General features: G+C 41.1%; 1 protein-coding gene across 1 annotated transcript; it reads left to right on the top strand.

Annotated features, from left to right (window-relative positions):
* Nucleotides 1-400: 400 nt before the first annotated feature.
* Nucleotides 401-1381, top strand: LOC126067914 (olfactory receptor 2T3-like). Its single transcript, XM_049870153.1, has one exon. It carries the CDS (start codon nt 401-403, stop codon nt 1379-1381), a length of 981 nt encoding a protein of 326 aa, XP_049726110.1.
* Nucleotides 1382-2044: the final 663 nt, after the last annotated feature.

The raw sequence follows: 2044 nt of genomic DNA, 5'->3' as shown, positions 1-2044 counted from the left end.
TGGAGTGGAAGCTTTAGTGAATTGTTTAATTTACATTCACATTGTGTTATGGATTCCATGTGCAGTGTTTATTTAGTCTTTTTTAACTATTCTATGAGGGGAGGCTTATTAGTACTCAGTTATAGGGGGTTAAATATCACTTAAAGAGTTTAAATTCACAATGTTTTTTTTCAGTTCCTAAGAGATACACATTCCAACTCTGATATTTCACCCTAGACTTCTACCTCCAAATGCGCTAAGACTTTATGGTACAATTCCAGAAAAGTTCAGTCCTACTTTTGAAACAATAGCTCAAAACACAAGTCTTATTTAAAAAGGTTAGGAAAACCATGTATATATGAAAGATTTAAAAAACAATGATACCTATTTCTTCCCCCAGGTGAAAACTATAAGCTGAAACATGCACTCAGGACATCACACTTCAGAGAATGAAACTTCAAGCACCTGTTTCATCCTCATGGGGCTCTTTGATCAAACTAAATATGCAGTCTTCCTCTACACCTTAACCTCTGTCTTTTTCTTAATGGCTTTAACTGGGAACACCCTTCTCATCCTCCTGATCCATAGGGATCCCCATCTCCACACACCCATGTACTTCTTCATCAGCCAGCTTTCTCTCATAGACCTCATGTACATATGTGTGACAGTCCCCAAGATGCTCATGGACCAGATTACTGGAGATAATACAATTTCCCACTTAGGTTGTGGGGTCCAGATGTTCTCCTATCTGACTCTCACTGGAGCTGAGGTTTTCCTCCTAACTGCCATGGCCTATGACCGATATGCTGCCATTTGCAGACCTCTCCATTACCCACTGCTCATGAACCAGAGAATCTGCCATCTTTTCATGTCTGGATGCTGGTTCCTGGGAATGTTTGATGGTTTGTTGCTCACCCCAATGACCATGAGCTTACCTTTTTGTCATTTCAGAAAAATCATGAACTTTTTCTGTGAGGCCCCTGCCCTGCTGAAACTCTCCTGCTCCGATATCTCCCACTATGAGATGGAGATGTTCATGTACCTATGTTGTGTCCTCATGCTCCTTATCCCCACCATGGTTATATCTAGCTCATATGCTCTAATCCTGTGCCTCATTCACAGTATGAATTCAGGCGAGGGCCGCAGAAAGGCCTTTGCCACCTGTTCCTCCCACATGGTGGTAGTGCTGCTCTTTTTTGGTGCTGGCATATACACCTATATGCTCCCCAGATCCTACCATACAGGTGAGCAGGACATGATGGTGTCTACTTTTTACACCATCATCACCCCTGTGCTGAACCCCCTCATTTACAGCTTCCGGAACAAAGATGTCACAGGGACCCTGAGGAACTTGATGACATCAAGGGTGAGAATAAGAAAAGTTTTAAATGTGAAAGCCTAGGAATGGCCATCTCCTGCTTCCCCTTCCTTCTTTACTGCCCCGCATCTGCCTTTTAGTTCTTTTCTCTGGTTCTTGGGCCTCAAGATAAAACCCCATAAGATCATTCCTTCTTCTCATTCAAGAGTTCCATCTCTTTTACACTGCTTACTCATCCTGAGTAATCCATTTATATTTAAGTTCCTTAGGGTCCACCGTTTGTGATGCAATAGCTGATGTAAGGAAAACCATAGCAAGTACCTTGTATATTATCACCTGTCCCAACCTCAATGACCATTGCAGTATGAGATTTGGGGAATCAATGCCTTAACCCTAAAACCGGATCACTGTAAACCATATGGGTCAGTTCTAATCCATCCTATAGCGTCACTCTGAGTTGAAATTGACCCAAAGGCAACAGGTTTTTTTTTTTTTTTTTTTTTGGTTTTAAAGAGTCCTGGGGGGAAGATGGCTATTCCCTAGCTTTGCAAATTCCCTTAAGTCATAGTTCACTTGTGCCAGCCACTGCATGGAATGCTACAGTTGCATCTTCACTAAATGTATACACACAAACTTTTTCCCAGTGTTGAAAGTTAGTTTCATACATAAATACTAAGATTTTTCACAGTATTTGGCCATCAAAAATATTCAGATTAATACCAATCCACATTAAAGTTAAATAGAGGT

This window comes from Elephas maximus, chromosome 2, assembly GCF_024166365.1.
Source record: "Elephas maximus indicus isolate mEleMax1 chromosome 2, mEleMax1 primary haplotype, whole genome shotgun sequence".
Classification (NCBI taxonomy): Eukaryota; Metazoa; Chordata; class Mammalia; order Proboscidea; family Elephantidae; genus Elephas; species Elephas maximus.
Note: the sequence above shows the minus strand (reverse complement) of the source record. Positions and strands in the feature narration are given on the sequence as shown.

Excerpts from the sequence above, each read along its gene's own strand:
- LOC126067914 (XM_049870153.1), top strand. The coding sequence starts at position 401 with ATGCACTCAGGACATCACACTTCAGAGAATGAAACTTCAAGCACCTGT.